General features: G+C 38.3%; 1 protein-coding gene across 4 annotated transcripts in view; it reads left to right on the forward strand.

Annotated features, from left to right (window-relative positions):
• The window catches only part of SMG1 (SMG1 nonsense mediated mRNA decay associated PI3K related kinase), a 56,839-nt gene extending 37,168 nt beyond the window's left edge, over positions 1 to 19,671 (forward strand). For 3 of the 4 annotated variants that reach the window (XM_035889272.1, XM_035889273.1, XM_035889271.1), the window contains 25 exons: positions 366 to 588; positions 1,536 to 1,782; positions 2,394 to 2,623; positions 3,165 to 3,413; positions 3,827 to 3,965; positions 4,053 to 4,162; positions 4,749 to 4,967; positions 5,401 to 5,591; positions 6,223 to 6,395; positions 6,776 to 7,055; positions 7,788 to 8,060; positions 8,195 to 8,429; positions 9,849 to 10,075; positions 11,299 to 11,449; positions 11,537 to 11,726; positions 11,957 to 12,426; positions 13,446 to 13,583; positions 14,477 to 14,629; positions 14,963 to 15,142; positions 15,362 to 15,589; positions 16,045 to 16,256; positions 16,458 to 16,564; positions 17,299 to 17,478; positions 17,614 to 17,720; positions 18,422 to 19,671. In XM_035889272.1, coding sequence (XP_035745165.1) covers positions 366 to 588; positions 1,536 to 1,782; positions 2,394 to 2,623; positions 3,165 to 3,413; positions 3,827 to 3,965; positions 4,053 to 4,162; positions 4,749 to 4,967; positions 5,401 to 5,591; positions 6,223 to 6,395; positions 6,776 to 7,055; positions 7,788 to 8,060; positions 8,195 to 8,429; positions 9,849 to 10,075; positions 11,299 to 11,449; positions 11,537 to 11,726; positions 11,957 to 12,426; positions 13,446 to 13,583; positions 14,477 to 14,629; positions 14,963 to 15,142; positions 15,362 to 15,589; positions 16,045 to 16,256; positions 16,458 to 16,564; positions 17,299 to 17,478; positions 17,614 to 17,720; positions 18,422 to 18,499 — 4,990 coding nt within the window. In that variant the 3' untranslated portion in view covers positions 18,500 to 19,671. Of the gene's footprint in view, positions 1 to 365; positions 589 to 1,535; positions 1,783 to 2,393; positions 2,624 to 3,164; positions 3,414 to 3,826; positions 3,966 to 4,052; positions 4,163 to 4,748; positions 4,968 to 5,400; positions 5,592 to 6,222; positions 6,396 to 6,775; positions 7,056 to 7,787; positions 8,061 to 8,194; positions 8,430 to 9,848; positions 10,076 to 11,298; positions 11,450 to 11,536; positions 11,727 to 11,956; positions 12,427 to 12,914; positions 13,237 to 13,445; positions 13,584 to 14,476; positions 14,630 to 14,962; positions 15,143 to 15,361; positions 15,590 to 16,044; positions 16,257 to 16,457; positions 16,565 to 17,298; positions 17,479 to 17,613; positions 17,721 to 18,421 lie in introns of those variants that run through there. The other variant, XM_035889275.1, reaches the window with a different exon arrangement.
• Positions 19,672 to 24,779: the final 5,108 nt, after the last annotated feature.

A 24,779-nucleotide genomic window follows, 5' to 3' on the forward strand; every position in this document is an offset into this window, starting at 1 on the left:
CTCTTCCCTTTCTTTATATTGTGCTACACCCTCAGGAAGTAGTAGTTAGGAGCTGTTTTATTAAACAAAATAGTTACTTAAGGTGGTGTGAGCTCTGAGCTTCTCCTCAGGGTTTCCAGTGGTGAAGAGCCCAGTTCAAATGTTTCAGATTAAAAAAAAAAAAAGTGTGATTCAGAGGAACATGCATTCATTGTGGCATGAAATACTCTTCCTTTTTAATACAGTCATCCTTGTAGACCACATTTTAGAGATGTAACCATTTTCATGAATTCTTGGATGTCTCATTTGCAATCTTATTTTAATGCTCTGCTTACAAAGTAACTTGGTTTTATGGAGGTAAGAGGAATTTTTTTTTTTTCTAATAGAGAAGAGAAGATAGCAATCATGCGTGAAAAGCATACAGCTCTAATGAAGCCCATTGTATTTGCTCTGGAACATGTACGGAGCATCACTGCAGCTCCTGCAGAAACTCCTCATGAGAAATGGTTTCAGGATAACTATGGAGATGCAATTGAAAATGCGCTAGAGAAACTTAAGAATCCTTTGAATCCTGCTAAACCCGGAAGCAGCTGGCTCCCATTTAAAGAGGTACTATATGCACAGACTAAGAGTATGATGTAGAGACTCTTAACACTCTTGCTGCACCATGTGCTTGACCCTCTCCTTAGTATTCTCTTGCTATTCTCTTGCCATATCAGAACTGCAGCCTGAAACTGTCTTCTCTGCAAGGCATGCTAGACACTAAAGCAAGTAATTGTTGCCTCTGTAAGAAGTCTTTCTCACTGTCTGCATTTCTACCCAATGAAATTATTTTATTTTTTTCAAATCTTGCATCTTCTGCTGTCTGAGACCCTATCAGTTTGGGGGACAGAGGGCTTTAATTTTTTAAATACCGTCTTTCTGAAACTCTATGCCATTTGAGTTTAGTGGATTTAAATTCTAACAAGTCAATACTCTGGTTATCTAAGTGTAGTTCTCAGGCTACACTTAGTGTATTTAGTCTTAGTTTGAAGGCTAACCTTCAAATTATGAACCCTTCCCAAATATATTCTGTTTTTCAGTTATGTGATCTTACTGTTTTTTTTATGGGTCTGAAGAAAAACAAAATATGTATTCACTTGGATATCCAGAGCCAACCTGGTGGTTTTTAAAAGTCTTGATAGACAGAACCTAGGTTTTACACACAAATAGACACAAACAGGAGGTTGCTGAATGCTGCTACTTTTAACCACTGTTCAAATATTTATAAACGCAGGAGCAAACCTCCTGAGGAGTTTGATTTATTGTGATTTTTTTTGGTGCTTATCACCAGGCAGGGTATATTTGCTGCATAAAGGATGTTTTTTAGATTTTGTCCCCTTCATCCTAAGCTATAAATGTATTAGTAGGGTGGCAAGGATGAAAGGTAGTTTAAGAAAAATCTCCATGCTTTCTGGAAGTTGACTACCATTAAGTCTGTTTTGGTGTTTGGGGTTTTTTTAATACTAGCTGTTAAGATGAACCTCAGCCTAAAACAAAAAATTTCTTTGGAATAGGTTATGCTAAGTTTGCAGCAAAGAGCACAGAAACGGGCTAGTTACCTTTTACGGCTTGAAGAAATCAGTCCTTGGTTGGCTGCCATGATGAGCACTGAAATAGCACTTCCAGGAGAAGTATCTACCAGAGACACAGTCACGATCCATAGTGTGGGCAGCACCATCACAATTCTGCCTACCAAAACCAAACCTAAAAAGCTGCTTTTCCTGGGTTCAGATGGGAAGAACTATCCCTACCTGTTCAAAGGTAAGAAATTGAGGTTTTCTTACACAAATTACTGTCTCTTGTTGTAAATCAGACTATGTTAAAGTTGGGAAGAAGCATGGTTGCCGCTTTTGCTTTCTCTGCCTGTATGATATGAAAAAAGAGTTGTTTGGAGCATCTGCTCCCTTTCTTTCCCACCTCACCACACATTTTTGAGGACTTTTGCTTTGTGAAGCTGTATGTCAAGGGTGTTTCACATCCCTTATTTATAAAGGGTGTGTAAGAAACAGTGTTCTGCCTGCTTACTGATAGGGTTAGCTGGATGCACTTTTCCAGAAACTTAAGGTAGCACGCAGAAGAGAACTTTAGAAACTTCATGCCTTCCCTGAAAGGAAGAGAGCTATTTGCTGTGTTAGTAACTGTTGTGTGTACTGCTCACAAAGTGAGCTGTCATAAGCTGGTGATTCTAGTAAGTAAATGCTATGTAAACCTCTAGGTTTAGGCTGAACAACTCATCCTTAATCTGCATAATTCATAAAGTTATTCATGGTCTGATATGAAGTAGGATTTCAAAAACCACTAAGTTTTGGGCTTTAAGACAATAATTTTTTTTATCTAGAAACTAAATTTTAAACAAAATAAATTTATCACAGGCTTAGAAGACTTGCATCTAGATGAAAGAATCATGCAATTCTTATCAATTGTGAACACCATGTTTGCTACCATTAACCGTCAAGAGACACCGAGGTTCCACGCAAGGCACTACTCTGTGACGCCTCTGGGAACAAGATCAGGCTTGATCCAGTGGGTGGATGGAGCTACACCTTTGTTTGGTCTTTACAAGCGGTGGCAGCAGCGAGAAGCTGCTTTACAAGCACAAAAGGTGACAACTATGTTTTACGCCAGCTAGGACAATTCAAAAAAACATTTATTCTCATTTGCTTTCCAATTCTAAACGTAGTCTTAAGTGGATTGTGTTTTGTTCATAATCATGCAGAATGTTTCTGTGTATTCATATCTCTTGGGATTTCACCAGGTGCCAATGAAATTGCATATATGTATTTTTATATATTATAGTATGTAACATAAATACACTGTTCTGGTGTGATAATTCAAAAAGAACTTTTTTTGAACAAATAGTTAACCTTGGCTAAAATTAGTTTAGTTCCACAGCTCATTCTCTCATTCACATATCATTTTTAAGTACAGTTGACCTTGATAAGAGTAGAGTTAGGCTAAAGAAATGTGTTTTCAGTTTCTTTAAGTTTTTTTAACCGTTGAATTTTAAAAGAATTCTCTGAGCAGTAAAAGTCATCCTCAGTAGAGGAGTTGATTTCATATTATTCTCACCAAAACTGAATTCAGGATACTTTTCTGCGGTAATGAGAGTTGCAATATGTAAACTAGCATTTTACCTCTTCTAGGCTCAGGACTCTTACCAGACTCCTCAAAATCCTGGAATAGTGCCTAGACCCAGTGAACTTTACTACAGTAAGATTGGACCCGCATTAAAGGCGGTCGGGCTTAGCCTCGATGTGTCACGTCGTGACTGGCCCTTGAATGTCATGAGGGCTGTTCTAGAAGAACTGATGGAAGCAACTCCCCCAAATCTCCTAGCTAAGGAGCTCTGGTCGTCATGTACTACACCAGATGAATGGTGGAGAGTTACACAGGTGAGTTAAGAAATATATTTTCCCGTTGAAAGGTTGTGTTTTTAATGGGATGAGGGAGCAACAAATGCCTGGGATGTGTTCAAGCAATGATATACTCCTGAGTTAAGTGAGCTAGGGCTGCTGAAGTTTCATGTGACAGGAAATGTTAGCATTTGGCAGGAAATGATGCAGTTGTACCATCTGGAATAAAAAAATGGGTATACACCTGGTAACTCTACATTATTAAACTAGAATTATCAGCCTAAGACATGAAAACTCTTGTAAGATATCATCAGACAACAAATGGAATACAGCTTGGAATAAGTTGGTTTTGATTTGTCTTACACTTAAAATAATGTTTTAAGATGGTAGTCAGTCCAATGTGTTGGCAGAGGATTCCCACAAATAATTTTTTCCTGAAACTCTCTTTAAAGTCGTATGCAAGATCCACTGCAGTTATGTCCATGGTTGGCTACATCATTGGTCTTGGAGACAGACATCTGGATAATGTTCTTATAGATATGACTACAGGAGAAGTTGTCCACATAGATTATAATGTTTGCTTTGAAAAAGGTAATTTAAAAAATGCTATATGTTATTCAAATAAAAGGTTTCCCTTCTTGGTAATTAAAAGAAACAACTTACATTTTTATCTTAAAGGGAAAAGCCTTAGGGTACCAGAGAAGGTTCCATTCCGGATGACGCACAATATTGAGACAGCGCTTGGTGTGACAGGAGTAGAAGGGGTTTTCAGGCTTTCTTGTGAACAGGTAAGTTAGGAAACTTGCAGAAAACTGAGGGCTATGGCTTGCCAAACACTGTCTTAAAACTTTTCCATTAAACATTCTGCTGTTGCTTTATAAAGCCTTCACCTTTTCTGCTGTGATTTTAATTGGACTTATTTTAGATACGTATTTAAGAAATATGAGAATGTCAGATAAATACATATGCAAGTAGTGGTGCAACTACAATAAAACTTGTAGGTCTAGATGTAAAACGTTATGTTTTTCCTGAAGCTTTTTTGTGAAGTTTTGCTTACCCTCTTTCTTCAGGATTTGTCCTTTATAAACATGACAGATAGGTTTTAAAAAAGAAAAATGCTCTGAACAAAGAAGAGTTTTCTTTCTCAAGTGTCTGTGGCGACAGTACAGTTTGTGAGGAAGGCTAGAATGCAATCTTTAGTTTTAGTGAAGTCACTACAGGCTAACTGCATTTGTATGTACTGTGGTGGTCTTCCTGTGTTTGTAGTTATTAGGGATAAGTTACCTACTCAAGTACAGTATTTTGCATTTAAAATTCCACTTTTCTGCAAGGATAATGCAAGATCAGAATGAGTCTGTTTACAATATGATGCAGGTCCTTCATATTATGCGGCGTGGGAGAGAGACTTTGCTTACGCTGCTTGAAGCTTTTGTTTATGATCCTCTGGTGGACTGGACAGCAGGAGGTGAAGCAGGATTTGCTGGAGCTGTCTATGGTGGTGGTGGCCAGCAGGCTGAAAACAAACAAAGCAAAAGAGAAATGGAAAGAGATATTACACGTAGTCTCTTTTCGTCAAGGGTGGCTGAGATAAAGGTGAGTTTACTACAATAATTTTCTATCTTATAACCAAAGTAGGTCATATACTTTCACTTAATTTATTTGCATTTTGGGGGTGGTGGGAAGAGATGGTCGTTTATTAGAAATAGTTCACAAATCTTATTGACCTAAACTGAGTTTGTATCGAGGGATGTGCTTATATGGAACTTGCAAGTATTTTGCTTTCATTTTCTATGCGCTTAATCCTAAAACATGCTTTAATGTTTTGCCTGAACCTGAGCTAGGGGAACAAAACCAGAGGTTTAGAGAGCAGTCTAAATAAAGAATGTCTGTTAAGCTTTAGCACTTGCAGCACTGGAGGTAGTCCTAGATGAACAACATCATTGAAGGGTTAAGTGCTGCCACGTAATACTTTCTCTTACCTGTTTGAATTCAACCCAGTTCTATAACGTCTGTGTCTTGGTTATAGGTTAACTGGTTTAAAAACAGAGATGAAATGCTTGCTGTGCTGCCAAAATTGGACAGTAGTTTAGAAGAGTACCTGAACCTGCAAGAGCAGTTGACGGACGTAGAAAAGTTGCAAGGAAAACTACTGGAGGAGATAGAATTTCTGGAAGGTGCAGAAGGAGTGGATCATCCCTCCCACACACTTCAGCACAGGTACAGAGGAGTCAGGAATTCTGTTGGGGAATCTTGTAGTTCAATACAGTTGGTGGTTTAGTAATGTACTTATGAGTTAAACATTAGAAATGTATCTATGAAAGACATTAATAGCTGGGTAAAAGCTATTCTTACAGTAAGCAAGTCACTCCTTGTACAAAAGAGCCATTAAAACCATTTTCCTACTTATTTTTATTTATATTCTTACTTATGTCCTATGCCTCATACTCTTATCAATATAACCTGTGCTAGTCAAGTGTTCCACACTTGACCTACAGGGCAAGAGACAGAATGTGCTGAATGTGGTGTCCCATCAAATTAATCCACATAATGCAGCTGTTGATGAATAGCACAAAAAATCTTTTCATCTAAGTTTCTAGTTCTTTAACTTATTTGTCAAATTTATTTTGAATTGATCAGGGATTTCGGAATTGTATGACTCTGCACATGCATTCGTTACTTTGTAGGAAAACATAATCAATTATTAACACAACTTTGTTAAAGTTTTACGTAATGGGTGAGAACATGTTCATTTTCTGCTCAACAAGGTGTTGTTCAATATGGTTTTGTATACAATGTAGTTAAATATTTTTTGTACTACTTACTTGATTCTGTGGCTTCAATAATTCAGGTATTCTGAGCACACACAGTTGCAGTCTCAACAAAGAGCTGTCCAGGAAGCAATCCAGGTGAAGCTGAATGAGTTTGAGCAGTGGATAACACATTACCAAACTGCTTTCAGTAATTTAGAGGCAACGCAACTTGCAAGTCTTCTTCAAGAAATTAGCACGCAAATGGACCTAGGTATGAAATAGTATTTGTGGTGGGTTAGTGGTTTGAAAATAATTAGTGTTTAATATCGGGAGGTGTTTTGAGTATCCTCTAACTTAAAGGCAAGTACCTATAAACAATAAATGAAAAGAAAGGGGATTCTTCAAAGGGTGACTTAGAGCATGTCAAGGTTTCTGTGCCAAGCTGTCTGAAGGAACGTGTCTGTCTTATCCTAGCTGGGCATGAGATTATTCTCTTTACCTTGTGCTCAAAATTCTCAATGTGAATTCTCCATGCCTTTCTCACAAGTAAAAAAATATTTTTTTAAACATGTTAATGCTCAGTATTTTTATGTTCTAAAATATGTGTGCTTCAGAGATGAATCTTAATTTTTAACTGTCTTGTCTTAAAAGGTCCTCCAAGTTATGTACCAGCAACAGCGTTTCTGCAAAATGCAGGCCAGGCACATCTAATCAGTCAGTGTGAACAACTGGAAGGAGAAGTTGGTGCTCTTCTCCAGCAGAGAAGATCCGTGTTACGTGGTTGTCTTGAACAATTGCACAACTATGCCACAGTAGCTCTTCAGTATCCAAAAGCTGTGTTTCAGAAGCACCGAATAGAGCAGTGGAAAACCTGGATGGAAGAACTCATCTGTAATATGACAATAGAGCGTTGTCAGGATATCTTTAGAAAGTAAGTTGACAGAATAATGGATTGTTTGAAGAATGCAATTTTTCAAGCTACTTCAGGATTTTAATTTTCTGATTAAAATGAATACTTTTGCAAGGGCTGATCTACTTATAAAGCAAGACAAGTTTAAGTTGTAATTCCAAAAGTTTGGAGAAAAAGATGAAAAACTGCTTTGAAAAATACTGTTCCAGAGTTTAATCTGTGTACTGCAAAAAGAAAAACAAGTAATGTTGCCCTGTAAGGAACAAATGTTTGTGGTTTTGGGGTAGTGATGTTTAGGGAGTTTAGAAACTTACAGTAGTTAAGAATCACTTCAGTCTACTAAAGATTTTTTTTTTTTTAATTAAAGCAGACTTTCAAGCAAATTATTTTTTCATTTTCTTCTAAAGTCAAGCCAGTACAGCAGTATTACTGCTTGGCTTACAAGATCTAGATTATATTCAAGCATCTACACTGTGAAACCTGTTCCCTTACTATTTCTTATCTTCTATTCATTCTTTGCCTCAAGGACTACTTATTGTCTTCTGTCCTTGCAAATAAGTATGAAATGGGACATTATAGGACTTTATGAAAATGTCATTAGGGTAACCATCAACTCCTGTGGTATTTAGAGTTGATATGGAGTAGGTGATGTGGGAACTGTTCAAATGCAGAGTATTTTTCCTACTGACAGAGCAGAATGCAATTTCCTAGCACTTGAGAAAGGATAATTTTGTCATTGTACTTGCTTTACAGGTATGAAATGCAGTATGCTCCTCAACCACCTCCAAGTATGTGTCAGTTCATATCCACTACAGAAATGACTCTACAGCGCTATGCAGCAGATATAAATAACAGACTTATCAGGCAGGTGGAGCGTTTGAAACAGGAGGCAGTTACTGTACCTGTTTGTGAAGAGCAGCTGAAAGAAATTGAACGTTGCATAAAAGTTTTCCTTCATGAAAATGGAGAGGAGGGCTCGCTGAGCTTAGCAAGTGTTATCATCTCTGCTCTTTGTACACTGACGAGGTAAGCTGCTGCTTGTGAATTTTTTTTTGTATGCATTAGTGTTCAAGACCACATAAAAGGAATATGAGTGACATAGTTATGTGGAGAATGCAGTAGGAGGCAGGTTGTCTAACTAAGTGTCGTAATTCGTCTAGGCGAAATCTGATGATGGAAGGTGCAGCATCTAGTGCTGGAGAGCAGCTGGTTGATTTGACTTCAAGAGATGGAGCTTGGTTCTTGGAGGAGCTTTGCAGCATGAGTGGGAATGTTACGTGCCTTGTGCAGTTGCTGAAGCAGTGTCATCTTGTACCCCAGGACTTAGATATTCCTAACCCAATTGAAGCATCAGAAGCTGTTCACTTAGCGAATGGAGTATACATCTCACTTCAGGTGATACTTATTTTTATGTTACTTTTCCTTTCCTCATCCCCAACCTTCTAAGGCTTCAGCTAAGCCATTCTTAACAGCTTCTTCCTTAAACAGCTGAATGTTTGTTTATGATGCTGCTGAGATTTTTTTTTTTGTTGGACCTTAGTCTTGATTGCTGTATTTGGCTGAGCCTCAGAGGCATTTGCTACTGCCATTTACATTTTTATTGGTTGAAAGAAACCATTTTGATCTGTACGTGAGAAATTGTAAAAACTGCTGCCAAGTAAGTAACCATGAGAAAGAAGTTAGTATCAGATTTATAGACCCACTAGCTTCATGTCTTGCTTTCATTCTTTTATTCTGTTGCTGGCAGTCCAGACAACTTCTAAACTGTCTAATCCGTGCTCTTTCTGTTTTCTGCTCCTGCTAAGCCTTATTTATTTTCGCCTGAAAAAAGTAGTTTGAAACAAATTCTAAAAACCTGTTTTATAAGCCTCTTTCTCCAAGATTGGGAAGGACAAAAATGTATTTATAATTTTGTGGCTTAGAAATGTTCCACTTTATTAAAACAAAAAAACTTTAGCAGCAGCTTGAATAAAATACCTGCTGAAGACTTAGGTGGTTTATAAACTGTGGGTGGTGGTGTAAATAGCTTTTTGAGGCTTTTGGTTCCACTGTATTGTATTTGAAAAATATTTTCCCCCTGTGTAAGTACACTGAGATTTTTGTCACTTTGTTTCTTTGCTCTTCAAAGCATTAACATTTCAGCATTTTTTCAGAAATACGCATGCAAGATGTGTAGCTCACTGAGCAGTCAACCTAACTAATCTTTTTGGTGTGTCTTGTCTCATTTTGGACGCACAGCGCATTGGTTGGTTCTTTCTATAGCTGCCTTTAGCCCTCTGCATTCTGCTTTATGCCACTTGAGGTTTTCTTACCTGCATTGATTTCTGTGGCATGAGTAGGACTCTAACAAAACAATCACTATCTGGCAAGCTTTTGATTCTTTTCCCTTGCCTAGTCCAGTCAGTTTAGCAAATCATAAATTTGGTAAATAATTTAACTCACTTGTTTATAATTACATAATGGAAAAGAAAAGCTACATAATAATGACGAAAATTGATTTGCAAAGTGTCATCTCTGTACCACTAATCCTCTGCTGAGGATTGCTGTAAGGTATTGCTACTGGTGCTACTGAGGTAGTTGTTACTACATTATGCAAACATTAAACCTTTGGATTTGTACAGGATTTAATGTATTCCTGGTTTTCTTTTAAAAAAAGAAAAAGAGTATATTTTGACCCTTGGCTGACCACTATCACGTTATCTTTTAGGTAATGTCTACTGCAAAGTGGTGTAATACTAAAATGAGAAAGATGTTGCATATGATACTGTTTAAGAGAGGAAAATTTCTTATGTCTTCATACTTACTTCCCAACAGGAATTGAACTCAAACTTCCGGCAGATTATTTTTCCAGAAGCGCTTAGGTGCTTAATGAAAGGAGAGTATACTTTAGAAAGTATGCTCCATGAATTAGATAATCTTATTGAACAAACAACTGATGGAGTCCCTTTGCAAACACTGGTTGAATCTCTTCAAGCCTACTTACGAAATGCTGCTATGGGACTGGAGGAGGAAACACATACTCATTACATTGATGTTGCAAGGTAAATCACTTTTTTTTTTTAGTTCAAGTATGAGAGAATGAAGACTGAAGAATGTTAGTTTGTCTAAATTTTCTTATTTGTCTGCCATACAGGCTTTTCTTGCATAAGAATACCCTTAAGCAGAGTGCGGTGTCTAAAGTGTGCATGTTTCCTCTCTGTTTCTGCGTTTATCTGCACGCATACACAGAAATAGAGAGCTATGGCAATTTATGTTTACATCTGCTTAAAGTTGACTTTTGGTAGTCAACTTTTCCCAAAATATGTAGTTGTGATTTTGTTAGAAGTTAAGGGATGCTAAAAATAGGAACCAGTCCATTAGTTTGTGGGAGGAACCTGTGAAAGGGAGAGCTTGTAACCATGGCACTCCTCTTGTCAGGAGGTTTGAGCAGCTCTTACATAATGAATCAGTCACTTGAGTAATAAAACAACACAAACAAAACTCCAACCAAACAAAAAGACTGGTGCATGTTGTAATGTGGGACGGTGCCTTTCTGGGCAAGTGCTTGGTAGACAGCTGAGCCAATTCAAAAGCTTCCTGCTGGGTAGAAGTAGTGTTCTAGCTGCTTCCCTTGAGCCAGTTACTGTGGCTCCATCAGTGGTACAATGAAGGCTGTTACAGCAGTTGAAAACAATATACTTTTTTTTTTTTTTTCTCTTGGGTTAATTTTCTTCCTGGTTTATCCATTGGCAAGCCTTCTCAGCCTGTTAGTGGGGTCAAAAGTGATATAAGGGAGGGAGAGGATAAGACCACCCTTTCAGGAGCGACAAGCTGTTAAACCATTTCAGCCATAACCTGGGACCTCATCCTCCACCTTTTTACCCCATACTCCGTTTACATGTGTATGTTATAAAACCAGTACTTTGTTTTCAAGGCAGGAGAGGTGGTATTTACATCAGCTACTATTCATAACTTTTTTACCATGCTCATAGGAAGTACAGCCAGTATCCTCTACCTGGATTTTAAGTTAGCATTGTAGCTGGTCCTTTAATACAATCCTGTCTTATATGGTACCCCTAGCTGTTATGAAACCAGCATTAGGATTCATGTGGTAAGGAGAGCGGGGGGGAGGGGGTAGGAAGAGCCTGCAAAAATTACACCTTGTTCAGACGCAACTTAAACACTATCTGCTCTAGCTATGGGATCAAGTAGTTTAAGAAAATCCTATTTATTTCTTGTAAACTAAGCAAAACCCTGTAAATTTTCTTTTTTTTTTTTTTTTAAGAGTACTTCATGCTCAGTATGGTGAACTGATTCAGCCAAGAAATGGTTCAGTTGATGAAACTCCCAAAATGTCAGCTGGTCAGATGCTTTTGGTAGCCTTTGATGGAATGTTTGCTCAAGTGGAAACTGCATTTGGTTTATTGATTGAAAAGGTATGGATTTGTTCTTTGCAGAGTATTCTTTGATTCAGGAATATGAAAGTTTTAGAAAAATAAAATTATTTCCTTTACATTGCTCAGCTAAACAAGATGGAAATCCCTGTTGCTTGGCGTAAGATTGACATAATCAGGGAAGCCCGCAGCACCCAAGTTAACTTCTTTGATGATGACAATAATCGGCAAGTTCTAGAGGAAATTTTCTTTCTGAAGAGACTGCAAACAATTAAAGAATTTTTCAGGCTCTGTGGTACCTTTTCTAAAACATTATCAGGTAAAGAAATGTTATCAAATATTCAATATTGCTTTGTCTGCTTCTCATCCCATGTCCTTTTGAGAAGAATGTAAAATGGTCACTTTTACTGTAATTTCTCTTTCATATATGGCAAGTGTGCAGAAATTGAAAATTAATTCCTTTAATCTTGCTGTGTTTATAAGTCAGATAATATTTTTCTAGATGTATCAAATGTTTATAACAAAAATACTATTTCTTTCCTTTAAAAGGTATCAGTTCACTTGAAGACCAGAATGCAGTAAATGGACCTGTTCAAATTGTCAATGTGAAAGCCCTTTACAGAAACTCTTGTTTTAGTGAAGACCAAATGGCCAAACCAATCAAGGCTTTTACAGCTGACTTTGTGAGACAGCTTTTAATTGGCCTTCCAAATCAAGCTTTGGGACTGACTTTGTGCAGTTTCATCAGCGCTTTGGGTGTCGATATCATTGCTCAGGTAGAGGCTAAAGACTTTGGAGCAGAAAGCAAAGTTTCTGTGGATGACCTGTGCAAGAAAGCTGTGGAGCACAATATCCAAATTGGCAAGTTCTCGCAGCTGGTCATGAACAGGGCAACAGTATTAGCTAGTTCATATGATACAGCATGGAAGAAGCATGATCTAGTGCGCAGACTTGAAACCAGTATTTCATCTTGCAAGACCAGTCTTCAGAGAGTACAGCTGCATATTGCCATGTTCCAGGTAAGACCACAACTCATCTTATTTCTCTCCAAATTGTGTCTGTGGAAGGTGGGCTTTAGTTACAGTGTCTGAGCACAACAGGAACTTTGTGTTTTGTTGGATGAGCTTTAGAGTACTTTAACAGACTTGATGAAGTATTTTGGTTTTAAATTATTCTGTAAATGTGTATAAGGAAAAAAAGTGTTACAGTTAGCTTCTTTTGAAGACTAGCTGCTTTGTAAGATGCAAATGTGGCAATTCTTCTTTGAGTCAATACATGTAATTTTTTACAATAACCATTAAGTCATTTGTTAGAAAAGAAGTCATTCACTGTGTTTCTTACTAGCAGTGTTTTCCCATTCTCCCCCTTTTTTCAAATAGACTATGACTTTAAGGGGGGAGATCACTTAAAACTGAGGGTATGCATTGCTGAATGTAGTCTTGTACCTTTCCTCCAAATGTTTAACTAATTAGCTGTCTCCTTGCTCCACTATTTGCCTCATGAAAAGATATAAATAGCAGCAGTATCAATCCTGAAAATATTCTTTTGAGACTTCAGACAAATGCCGTTGTGCACCTCAAGCTGTGAATGCTGGTATCCAGTTGTATTGCAGTCTCGTTGATCTTCATTTTGTGGCGATTTGTAGGTTAAGGGTAAAGGCTTTCTCCATGTCAGTTAATAAACCATTTCATATACTGATAAACAAAATGGTCTTGGTTCTAATGTATCACAAGTGAATTGTTTCTGAATATTGATGGGGTTTCCTTTAGATCGAGGAAATGTGTGTAAATCACTTCTAGTAAGTTAATGACTGATTAATGGTATAAATATCCAAGCCAGCAAAACATACTTTACAACTACTTATATAATTTGACACTCTAATGATTTAGAACTTTTAAGCATGCCAATATCATCTGGCACCTAGCACTTTTAAAATGCTCTTACTTCTAAAGTGTACCTATCGGAATTGTGTTTGTGAAGCGAAGTCTTTTGAGCTGAGCAATATTGATAATCAAGTGTTCCCATTATTTTCTTAAAGTGGCAGCATGAAGATCTCCTCATCAGTCGCCCACAAGCTATTTCTGTTACTCCTCCACCTCGTTCTGCAATTTTGGCCAGCATGAAAAAGAAACTTCACACGCTCAGTCAGATTGAAGCTTCAATTGCAACAGTCCAGGTACTACTATTTTTTGGGAGGTTTGTTCAGCAGCATATTGGAATGTGACTCTAACACAAACTGCAAAATTATCTGCCACCTCCTGATTGTTATCTCGCTTGCTACTGAAGCACAAGTTTAGTGGTATTTTCATTGATCTCTTTCAATCTGTCCAATGTATACTGTTACGTTGTTTGATTTTGCGCTCTCATACAAAATATTCTCTCTGGAGTATCAGTAAATCTGCCTTATGAGCAAAAATATGAATAAGTGAAAGTAACTTTCCTTCTGAAGGCTGATCATGCTTCTATTCTTTAACTTTGTCAAACTTGTATCGTCCTTACTAGCAAAGTGTCAGAAGCTTCCCTTCTAGATTTGGGCAAATGAATTATTGTTAAGGTTTCTGCGTGCAGTGGCTTGGCTGAGCTTTTTAGACTTTCGGGTATCAGTAATATAGAATGTTTAATTGTTTAAAATAAATACTGCTTAGCTTCTTGAATTTTAATTTATTTTTTAGTTGTGAAGGTAGTTTGTAATAATTTTTTGAAGATTATTTGTAAAGTAATTCAGGACTCCTATGATTTTATGTAATTTTTAGTCTAGAAACATGATTACTTTTAACTTTGGGATTTTTTTTTTTCTGGTGGCTTAAAATCCAGACAGGTGACTTTATTTCCATAACAATGAAATCCAGTTGTAACGTGCTGAAAACCTTTAACTAGCATAAGCTAACTTTTGTCAGTCATGAATACCACATTCTTTTTCAATATATATACAGGTATAAGAATGTGTCTGCATTTGTTACATATGCATAACTTTTTTAAAGTTAGGCAGTTAGACTTAAGATGATATACATCAGTATGGATTATCTATATCTGCATTTTGGGTTTTTCTTTTTTCCTTCCCCAATGCAGGAGAAGCTAGCAGCACTTGAAGCAAGTATTGAGCAGCGTTTAAAATGGGCAGGAGGTGCTAATCCTGCACTGGCACCAGTCTTGCAAGATTTTGATGCCACTATTGCTGAAAGAAGAAACCTTGTACTGAAAGAAAGTCAAAGAGCAAGTCAGGTACCACACATAAGTATAGTACTACTGACTCGATAAGTGTGTTCACTCTTCATTTCCTACTTGAGATTTATGCAGAAGATATTTTTTTGTCCTCATCATCTAAAGAGCAAACATAGATAACCAAATACTTCTGGGAATCCCACTTTAAAAGTGATATGAATAACCTCTGGGAGAATTGCTGCAGGGTTGGATAACCCTGAAATGATGCTCTACTGTAACAGAGCAGCTTTACTGCTGTATTTAAAATTCTCCCTTCTAAGGGCATGGAACAAATGCAGCTTGTATAATAGACAATTTAATTGGAATTTTTCTCACTCTTGCTTTGATTTTCAGGTCACTTTCCTCTGCAGTAATATCATTCATTTTGAAAGTTTACGTACTAGAACAGCAGAAGCCTTAAATCTGGATGCTGCATTATTTGAACTTCTCAAACGCTGTCAACAAATGTGCTCATTTGCATCGCAGTTCAACAGTTCAGTCTCTGAACTGGAGCTTCGCCTCCTTCAGAGAGTGGTAAGTAAGGGTCAAAGCAAAACATGTAACATTACAGAATTGCTGTAATTGTGAGTTCTTAATTTTCTTTGTTTCTAAATTAATGTTATGCATACCTGCTAATGGCTTGTGGATTACAGGGTTTGTTCCATTGGCTGCTAAACACTTGGCAGTAGCATCTACACTGTAATTGAATTTTATCTCTGGATGGAGATACAAAAATGTTTCTGTTATTTTTAGGGCACTGGTCTTGAACATCCTATTGGCAGCTCTGAATGGCTTCACTCAGCTCACAAGCAGTTGACCCAGGAAATATCTACACAGAGAACAGTACAAACAGAAAGAGAACAGCAAATAGAAACAGTTTGCGAAACAATTCAAAATCTGGTGGATAGTATTAAAACTGTGCTTACGGGTCATAACAGACAACTTGGAGATGTCAAACATCTACTGAAAGCTATGGCAAAGGTATGCCTAAAACATAGTTACATTTATTCTTCAAACCCATGTTGGTATAGTTTAAGAAAAATAACACTTGTAACTGTGCTTTTCAAAGTATCTAGAAACAGTTAAATGTGTTCATGCATGTGGAGTTCAAGACATACAATTCATTTCATCTCTAAGAATTCATGAAGCTGTATTTCTAGAGTTTGGCTAATCAGGCTTTGGTTGAATTAAACCTTTCCTCTGATTTGGCAGTTGAAACACTTCCTTTGTGTTTACAAATCCTCTTGGTTTTTAATCAGTAAAACATTTGACCTTTTTCAGATTTATTTTCTTGAATGTAACTACTGAAAATTATGTTTTTTTGGTAGTGAAATGACAAACGGGGGGGCTGAAAAGGCTAAGAAATGCTCAAATGCTTTATTCTCTTAGCCAAAACATAGCAAATAGCTAACCTTTTTGCACATCTTTTGTTACAGGATGAAGAAGCAGCTTTGGCAGATGGTGAAGATGTCCCCTATGAGAATAGTGTTAGGCAGTTCTTGGGCGAATATAAATCGTGGCAAGATAATATTCAGACAGTTTTGTTTACATTAGTTCAGGTTATGGGTCAAGTCCGCAGTCAGGAACACGTTGAAATGCTGCAGGAAATAACTCCCACCTTGAAAGAACTAAAAACACAGAGCCAAAGGTAAGAAAGTCGCCTCCTCTCAGGTGAGGACATGTTGCTTATCTGCTCATATATAGCAGAAACGTAGCATGGGGGATACCTCCTTGGTGGTTGTCTTAGCATGCAGAAAGCTTCCTGCCAAATTCAACTTAACTATCTTTTTGAGTTCTCACTAAGTCGAGTAGTTGCATGAATATTCCTCAACTCCTTTATGTTTCCTAGTGTCTACAATAATCTAGTGGGGTTTGCATCGCCCTTAGTCACGGATACATCAAATGAATGCTCAAGCCCAACGTCAGCTGCTACGTATCAGCCAACCTTTGCTGCAGGTAATACCTGAAAAAGTACAAACATTAAAATATCAGGAACTGATATTAGAGAGGGGATCACAACATTTTTAATAAACTTTGAAATACAGGCAATCTCTGTAAGATTATAAAAGCCTATAAAATTTAAGTCATTCAGCATATGATACTTTCAATAGCCTTCGGGATCTGGATTTGCTCCACAAAGCCCAGAATACATTGTCATGTATATCAACTGAACTGTAATTTCTGTTGCAATTAGTATTAAAATTTATGGTTACTTTGGAATTAATCCTGAAACCCTACAAATGCATTCATGTTTGCAAAATTTCCATTACTTTACAGTTAAAAACCTTAATATAAGTTTCTCGTGAGCATGGATTTTGTTCTGTTTAAAGGATTGTTCTACTGTCAGCATTTGGACTAAGTGCAGGTTCCTGACTTCTATCGAGAATAAGAATTGCATTTTATAACTGCCATGTGAAATGATAGAATTAGAGTTTAAGCGACCCCATACAAACTTGCATAATGTAAATAAATGTTTTGCAATGAAACAAAACCTCTTGTTTATGGAGTGAAAGAAATTAGAAGACAAAGATTAGAGAGAGAAGTACTGGTACAGAGTGTAAAATACAAGTTTAAAATTAATTTGTACTGAAATAGATAGCTGCATTTGATACACATTTAATTGTGCTTTTTCTTGCATCTATAATATATGGTTTTGAATACTTTTAAGTGCTTTAAAACTTTCTTTACAGCTGTACGTAGCAATACAGGGCAAAAAACTCAGCCAGAGGTGATGTCGCAGAATGCAAGAAAGCTAATTCAGAAAAATCTTGCCACGTCAGCAGATACTCCTCCAAGCACAGTCCCAGGAACTGGCAAAAGTGTTGCCTGTAGTCCCAAAAAGACAGCCAGGGACCCTAAAACAGGAAAAGGTAAATACAGGGCTTAAACAAAACCAAAAACCAACCAAAAAACCCACCACTGACAACAACAAAAAACCCCAAAACACCTCAGTGGGCTTCTGTGCAGGAATGTAAAATTGAGTTCATCTTATTTTGTACTTTTAGCCGTGCAGGAAAGGAATTCATATGCAGTTAGCGTGTGGAAGCGAGTCAAAGCCAAGTTAGAGGGTCGAGATGTGGATCCCAACAGGAGAATGTCTGTTGCTGAACAGGTGAGTTGAAAATAGGAAAGTTCCAGTACCGATCCTTGCTTTAAGTATTTGGTAGTGAGCTCGTGTGTCTGCATGCTGAGATATGCCCTACAGACTAAGATCCTATTGTGAGTGGGGGGTCCATTCTGAGATGTGTGATTTATAGTCCAATGCAAATTGAGGTATGCTGCTGCCTTGTATTGCTGCATTTTTATTTTTTTTATCAAATGCTTTTTTTCTATATCATAAATTTATATAGACTCATGAATTGGATAAAATTGCCTTTTGTATATCATAGGCTAACATTTGTTACACAGCTCTTAATATCAAGGGAGAACATGAGATCTGTCCAGCTGTCTGAAGGACAGAACTTGTCTGTGTTTACCAGCATAACACAACCACGCTCCCATCTCTGGGGAATTGAGTCAGGGGACCCAAATGTCCATGTAAATTTGAGAACGCTGTTACTGTTTTCAAGACAGGGGTTATGAATGAGATGATGCATGATTTTTTTTTTTTTTTTTTTTTTTGCCCCTGCAGTACAAATTCCTATTTCTTACCTGGACTACACAAAGTTATGCAAGATTAAGTTTACAGTTACTATAGAATTTTTCACTGAAATTTTGCATTTGCAGGTGACATTCAATAGTAGATTTTAAGATCACTTAAGCGATTCTAAAAATCTAGCTCATTTTTAATTACGTGTTTGACCTTTTTAATAGGTTGACTTTGTGATTAAGGAAGCAACTAATCTAGATAACTTGGCTCAGCTGTATGAAGGTTGGACTGCCTGGGTATGAGTAGGGAGAAAGCAGATCAGTCTGGTTCAGCGAGGTCAGACATCCACCAGAATCAACTCGGCCTCAGGCATCCATAGCCGCACCACAGTCGGTGGTGATGCATACTGGGGCTTAATCTGAGGAAACCTAGGAAATCTCGGTGCACTGGGAAGTGAATCCTGCAGGATAGCTGCACTCAGGGATACGCTAAACACAATGGTCTGCAACCCCCACGGTCAAGGGTGAAGGCTCACCGCTTGAACCACACGGTTTGTCTTTCTGCTACGGAAGAACTGCAAACGCGTCTGGGGGTTAGCTGCAGAAAGAAATCGGGATGCTACAAACCGCAGAGTGATTTGGAACTCAATTCCACCTGACCCTGTGAACAATTCAGGAAACACCGATCCCTGTTCAAAGAAAAACAGAAAAAATGGGGCCATGAAGAAATCACAGCAAGGGAAGATTTGATGCATTCAGATTCTTGTTACTCTTGTTGCGTGGCAACAGTGCTGGTTGAGTTGACCAGTTAGTATGGAAAAAGGCTACACAACGTAAACTTCAGAAATGGACTGAAAGCGAAGAGCTGTACATCAGATATACGCTGCATTGGAAGAACTTCTGAGATAGAAGAAAAAGCCTTTGTTCTCTTTTCCCTTTCCTCTTTCCTTTCTCTCCTCCCTCCCAGCCTCTCCTTGCATACACCCCTCTCGGCTTATTCTTGTAGGTTAGGCGTACTTCCAATATACTTTTTATTTCAATCCTTCTACTTCACAATTTAGTCAAATTAACAACTTAAATTTTGTTTGGTAAACAAATTTTCCAAAAGCACTGAAAATATAGAACATCAATGATTACTCATGAGTTGGATGGTCAAATGCAAAATGTAATTTTGGTTATTTTAAAGTAATTTCTGTGATTCTATTATGTACAGTTTCTCAAAATTGTCACTGTGCATTTAAAAGTAATGAATCCTACAGGCATTTGATTTAATGTGCACTTCCCTTTGCTTGCAGTGTACACTTTTTTGTAATTCAAATTGTCCCTCCAATCTCATTCTACTGTGATTGCTGTAGTTTCTTTCGTACAACGTAGCTAATCCAATGTAATCTTTACCTTTTTAAAAAACAGGATAGAGTATCTAGTAGAGTTTTACATTGTTGATGACAGATAAACAATAAAGTGATGTTCTGGTGGAGGTAGAGTGATATGCTTTTTACTTCACTTTCCTAAGACTTTTAGTTTACACTTGTAAATTACAGTGCTTCAGTTCACAGGGGTATACGTATAATCCAAGAAATGAAGGACTCTCCAATTTTTGTTCAACTAGATCTGTAAAGATTTCTGCAAAGTCATTTTCCTTTGCCGTATTACTTCTGTAGATGGTTGTTCAATAATGCATCTGTAGGGAATCTTCCACCAAGGTTTTTTGGTTGTTTTTTTTTTTTAATCAATTCTGCACTCGAAGTGTGATTATGGTCAGAAAAGTCTCTCTAAAAATGGCATCTTCTTACTTACATCGATGTCCTGCTTGCCTGCTGGTTGCCTAAAAGACTTCTTGCTTCCTTTTTTAAGTGGGACACCTTGAGGAAGAGGCAACTTCCTCTTGTTGCAGCCGATAAACCTAACACAATTCAGTTACAACTGCAGAATGTTACAGGTGCTGATGGCTAAAGCAGAAATGCACACTGGTGTTCTCAACCCAGCTAAGTTTGTGTAGCTATGTATAAAACATTTTGTCTTTGTCAGACTTGGTAAATTTGTTATCCACGGTTGCTGAAAAACAATAGATGTGGGAAGGAAGATTCTTTATGCCATTTTAGTCACTTTTCAGAGTAAAAACACACTTTAAATACAGCATTTGTTCAATCAAAATCTAAGTATTAAAGGATTGGAGCCAAGCACACTACTAGCATAAAATTAATTTAATTGAATGGATTTGCAGCAGTTCATATGAGTAGAGAGCTTGGCTGGTAATTGTCAGATAACAAATGAATACCAGGCATACATAATGGACAAACTTGTATTATTTTCAGTATTTGCACTATGCTAACTGCTCTGCCTCCTCAGTAGGTCGTCTTAGAATTCACTTTCTCCTCTGTTGCCAATTTTTTGTGGACATGCACTTTGAAGTGTAAGAATTTTCAACAGACACATGGCCTTTTTTGCATTCTGATTGCCTGATTAACTCTAGGGAAGTCACAGGCTTTATATCGAACGATACCCATGCAAATGCATTCCACTGCCATTGCTTCCTGAACCCTCTGCCGCGCCATGCGTTGCAAGAAAGAAGGCGTTTGAATGTTGCGGTGAAGAACATTCATATGCAGAACAAGACACTTGACACTGTCAGTCCTTTTTATTTTTCTCCAGTTAAAAATAACCTTGCGAACAATCTGTTTGGAGTACCATAGTGACAAGAGTGTATTATACATGCTGTTTTATTTCTTGGAAGCTGGGGGGAAGGGAGGGGTAACGCACTCACCTGTGGCTCATGTATTATACCTCTGCTATCCAGAAATGAAACACTTGTGTGGAGATGGGTTCTTACTGCGTAATTTAATAAAGTTTTAAAAAAAAAAAAGTATTCATAATTTCCTTGTATGTGAAACTACTTGTGGGGAGAAAAAAATGCCAAATACAAACAAATACAAAACAAATCCTGAATTAGAGCAGGATTCTAGAGAGACTTAAATTTGCGTAACTAATATTGAGGAGATGGCTCGCATGCCGAGGAGTCAGCTTTTGTGTGCTGATGCATTGCCCTTGGTAAATGCTGACAATATGGCAAATTGGTATGGTCTTGCTTAAACCCAAAATGCAGATTTTCTGCGTGTCTTGTATATTAAATAAGATTGCATTAGTTACTTTATCTTTTCTGAAAGAAAATGTGCTGCTCATAAAGACATATGATTACTTCATTTATTTCAGTAAAACTGAGACATTTACTTTTTTCTGCAGAGAGGCAGACCTAGAATAATGCAAATCTAGAATCAGATCTTTGTAAATACATACAAATCAGCTGGAGCTGTAGAAGTCAAATGGTTCTGCTGATGCCATTTTTTTGCACGATGCTCACCTGCAGTAAATGTTAACCAAGGGATCGTACTATAAACTAATCTCTCAAAGTCAAATTGAAAGTACGTTCATCAGTGTTAAGTTGATACACCCTCCAATGATACAGGCTAGTGCTTGAGATGCTCTTGCCCCTTTCAAAATCCAGTTACTGGTTTGCCTCTTTGCCTGCTCCCCTCCCTCAAGCTTCTGTAAAGCCAAGATGTCAGCACTGCTCTACCGGACGGGTTACTGGGATGTGTTAAACAAACTGGAGTCATTAATGGGTCCTAGATCATTTTGGTGGAATAATGGCAGTGTCAAGTTAATATAACTGAATTTGAAATTACAACAGATGTGTACAGTTAACTGAAATTATTTTGGTACTTTGCAGGGTCTTCATGGTCCATTTTTCCTTTGCAACAATTAGTTTTGCCTTCAGTAATTAGTCTGTTTAACTAGTAAGAGATATTTGAGAAGTTACAGGCAAAATATGTAGAAGATGAAAGTCTGCCATATAAGTAGGACGTAAATTGGGGGGAGGGAGCTACTTTTCCGAGGGAGAATGAACGAGGCATCTATAAAAGCACTGGTGAGGCTTGGCGCTAGCGCAAGGTTTCCTTGCATGGGAAAGGAGGGTGTTTCCTTGTGCCAGCCCCACGGTGGGAACTGCTGCAGCCATCAGCTCTGGCCTTGTCATAAGCCCTCTGATAAACTAAATGGATCAAACAGTATTTATCCTGTTAACTGCTTTGTGATGCTTGAATGAAAAGCACTGTATAAAAATATGACTGCAGAAACACTGGAGGGGATTGGCGAGGTTAAAGCTCCCTTTTTCTAAACGCTCTAGTCCTTAAGGTTAATTTGCTTCAATCGCTCATCAGTGTGTTCTGTGCCAAGAATGATTGGCCCTCCTGTTTTAGCACACTTAAGTACTTCAAAGATGTCTTTGCTTTCCCACCCACCTACCTTTTTTTACAAGCTTTCCCTCAAATAAGCGGCCATGTCCCCTTATGCATTAAAGAATCGGACTGGGAAAAATGTTTAAGGTGTCACCTGCCATCCATCTTTTGCTTTCTTAACACAGTACCCAATTATCACATGCATATATGGTTTTTTTTTCTTTGGTGGAAAACAGTTATTCATGAGTATACTGTTAATGTTTCAGTTGAAGAATTTCACTGAAAATACAGTGAACAGAAAACTACTGTTGTGTGTACTTAGATGTGTAGCTGATTAGAGCAATTTTGCCACCCACCAGACTAATTTTTTATTAATAGCATAAGAAAAAAGTTTGAGATGCATTTATTATATTCGGTATGATGAATGGCTGGAGGCCATTGCACAGAGCAATTAAACTGCTCCTTGTAGAGGTGCTTTGAAGTTAGCTTGGGCATTTAATTTACATGCATCTGCCAAGAGAGAATCTCAGCGCAGGGAGACCACGTCACATTGCGGCATGATCTGCATCATACACTGAAGCATATGGAAAACAATTGGCTTTCTGTAGCTCAGGTAATGTATGGGAGTTGATTAATATTTTTCCACACTCTGAGCTACTGCTATTACCATTCTCTGCCTACATTAGGATTCTGGTTTCAACGACCAAATTTATAAATATATAGGTGTGTATGTATACACACACGGCTTTTTTCATTTTATGTTGTGCTTCAGAAGGCCTGGCTGCGTGGGGAGGAGGGTGTTGAGTGCTGTGACAGGGCCCCAGGCTACCCTGTTCCCCGCAGTGTGATGGTGCATCCCCTCTGGTGTTTGTGGGCAGCGAGGTTGTCCTGCAAGGCTTGCTTCTCCCTCTGCCCTCCGAGTTAGGGAGAAACACGTAACAGGAGGGAACTGCACCTCCGTGGGCCCTCTAGGATGGGAGTAAAGCTGTAACAGTAAGCTGATGTGGGAGCTGGTATTTGGAAGACTAGCTGGAAGATAAAGAATCTGGCAGCATTTGGAGATGATGGAAATGCCTGCTCTTTTCATTGGTAAGCGCTAGTGGTTTTGTGGCAAGAAGCATGCAAACAGATGGAACCAGGAGCTGGCAGATGGTATTGAATAGCCAGAGAGGTGGCTTCTGCAGGACGCTGCAAGTACTCCTGGGAAGAGCAGCACATCATGCCTCTGCATGTGTCCATGCTTCCTCAAACAGCTAATCGGAATTACTGCTGGCATTGCTTCCTTAGGCAATTAGGCTTTTGTTTGAGCTTTGCTGTGGTGCAATTATGGATTTTGAGGGTGGACTCCATCATATTTAAGTGCAAAACAGTACATAGAAATGCTTTTAGCAACATGTAAATTAACTTGAAAGTTGTTCAGTAAAGTATCCATTCTTTATGCACAGTCTTGAATGAGTCTGAAAAGTGCCCTGCAGAAGAGCAAACAATTCAGTACAGATGTGGCTTTGCTTTTACAGTATTATCCCTGGTCCTCTTTTTTCCTCTCCATCAAGCTGGTGAGCTGGGTTGGGAAAGCATTGCAGTTCTGGTGCCAGAAATTATTTGCCCTCATTTTGGAATTGCATTACATCGTAGGGATTGTGATTAAGCTTATTAACATGTGTGACAAACATTTAGGAAGTTGAGTCAGAAAAAGTATTTATATCCTAGTGCTTTTCTCCTGTGTTTAATTCCAGTGCTGCTACAGCATCTGAAAAAAATAAAGCAAGTGGTTGGATGGGTGGCAGTTATCATAGGTAGGTCAGGCAGCGGTGGTGTTCGGAGCTGGAGACCCTTCCTGCGAAGCTCTGAGTTCTTTCACCGGTTTCCTGTGTGGTAATTGGGAAATCCCATACCCGCGGGTTCCGCTGTCTGCAGCTGCTTCCTCTTGGTCATGAGCAGTAAATAAAAACCTGTGCTAGAAACCAGCAAAACTTTAAGTCAAAGAAGGTTCGTTGGTGAGCGCCTCTGGTGCCCTGTTATTTCAGCAATAACGGGCCATTTGTTAGCCTTGAAACATTCTCGATCGGAGGGCTCTGCCTAGTTCGTAGGACACGCACGCGTATGGTGTATGGAACGAAAAGGTAACATTTTTTTCAGACGGCACATAATCTTTCCCTTGTTTGCCTCCACATAATCGCACGCTCGGGCTATATGGGCCAGGCTTTTTAAGATAAAAGCCTTATCCTTGAAAGTCCTGGCGGGAGGTGACTGTGTTACCACCCGTGTCGACGCCTGGGTTGCTGGCTCGGCTTCCTCGCCGCCTCACGCGCAGCGGCCGGCGCGGCGCCTGCACCAACGCTCGCCTC

This window comes from Egretta garzetta, unplaced genomic scaffold (genome assembly GCF_000687185.1).
Source record: "Egretta garzetta isolate BGI_Z169 unplaced genomic scaffold, ASM68718v1 scaffold292, whole genome shotgun sequence".
Taxonomy (NCBI): domain Eukaryota; kingdom Metazoa; phylum Chordata; class Aves; order Pelecaniformes; family Ardeidae; genus Egretta; species Egretta garzetta.